General features: G+C 62.3%; 1 protein-coding gene across 1 annotated transcript; it reads left to right on the forward strand.

Moving 5' to 3' along the window:
• Positions 1-164: 164 nt before the first annotated feature.
• Positions 165-711, forward strand: EMIHUDRAFT_246741 (hypothetical protein; the record flags this gene model as incomplete). Its single annotated transcript, XM_005766015.1, has 3 exons — positions 165-323; positions 390-506; positions 586-711. 3 exons carry the CDS (start codon positions 165-167, stop codon positions 709-711), a joined length of 402 nt encoding a protein of 133 aa, XP_005766072.1.
• Between the last annotated feature and the right edge of the window lie 780 nt (positions 712-1,491).

The raw sequence follows: 1,491 nt of genomic DNA on the forward strand, positions 1-1,491 counted from the left end.
CGAGCGCCCGTTGCTCCGTCGGCCCACCCTCTGCCTGGTAGCCTCCCCGGCACACCGACGGTACATCCGATGACGCGTCCGCGACACATCCGTGACAGGATCCGAGGCTGGCGCAGTCGATTCTCCCGGCCAAGCTGCAGCAGGCGTGCCGCGACGCAATCGCGATGGGATGCACGACGGTGTCGGAATTGCAATGCGCCGTCGGGAGGACGCTCCACGAGTCGTGCGACGACTTTGAGAGCGAAATCATCGACCCGCAGACCCTCTACTCACTCGACTTTGCGTCGCGAGCGATGCGAATCGCAGTCGAGGCGGCTCCCGCAGTCCGCCCACCGCAGTCCGCCCCGCCGAGCACGGGGTGTGGTGACACTGCGTGCTGGGGCGCGTAGGTCGACGGCCCGACGCACTTTTGCTGCTCCCTCGACCTGCTGGGCCAGCAAGTGCCGAGCGGCCCCACCCTGCTCAAGCGGCGCCAGCTGATGGCGGCCGGTTGGCGCGTGATAAACGTACCCCACTTTCGAGCAGCACCGCCCAGCGAGCTGTGAGAGAGCACGCCCCATCGCACGGCGCCCCGCGTGTGCATAGGTTCCATACTTTGAGTGGCACCGCCTGGAGGGGCCGCGTGAGCGGCGGCGGTACATCGAGAGCCGCGTCCGCTACGCAATGGACGCGGCCCCGCAGCCAGGCATCGTCGCCACCGCTGCGCGCTAGCTAGGCCTGGTGCGGGCAGAGTCTGGGTACCCGCAGAGTCTGCCTTTTGGGTTGCGTCTGACAACTCTGGCGTCGCGCATGTGTAGATGAAGGACATTCACGGGACAATTGATGTGTGAGTGTTAGAGTTGTTTGGTATTGCTAAAATTCCTCTACCTCGCGAGAGAACGACTGTGCGTGGCCAGCGCTCACGCGCGCGCGCGGGCGACCGCTTGGGCAGGAGGTTCTCTCTTCGTCGGACGTGCTGCTGTGGAGAGCACTCCCAGAGATCGCGAGCGGATTTAATCTGTCGGTATGAGACGATGTATCGCTCTGCAGGACAGTCTACTCCGCTCTCAATCTTTGCTCCCTGTCTGTGACTGTGTCGCTGTCGCGCTGTCGGGGTCTCTCTCACTGAGTGGTCTCACGTCTCACACTCGAACACGCATGTAACTGCCGAACTCAATTCTCTCACACACCTCGTACGGTGGCTCGGGAGTCGGGTTAGAAAATGTTACGATTTTCACAGTCATCCGTGTACACACGGGGACGGCTCTCTGACGCAATGAAGTCTCAGCCACCAGCAGCCCTCGCTGCGCCGTCCCTCACAGCTCACACTCACTCCTCACCTCGCCGTGTATTATACATCACGTTTGACACGATGCTGAAGGTGACCAGGCTCGCTACAAACACGGGCACCCTGTATCGCTGTGGTGCTCTCCGTGCCGCCATGATGACAGCAGGCAGGGTGATGAGAGGTAGGAACGATATCACTCGGCGAGCATCAGCGGTCTCTCGCAG

The sequence above is a fragment of the Emiliania huxleyi genome (assembly GCF_000372725.1).
Source record: "Emiliania huxleyi CCMP1516 unplaced genomic scaffold EMIHUscaffold_527, whole genome shotgun sequence".
Classification (NCBI taxonomy): Eukaryota; Haptophyta; order Isochrysidales; family Noelaerhabdaceae; genus Emiliania; species Emiliania huxleyi.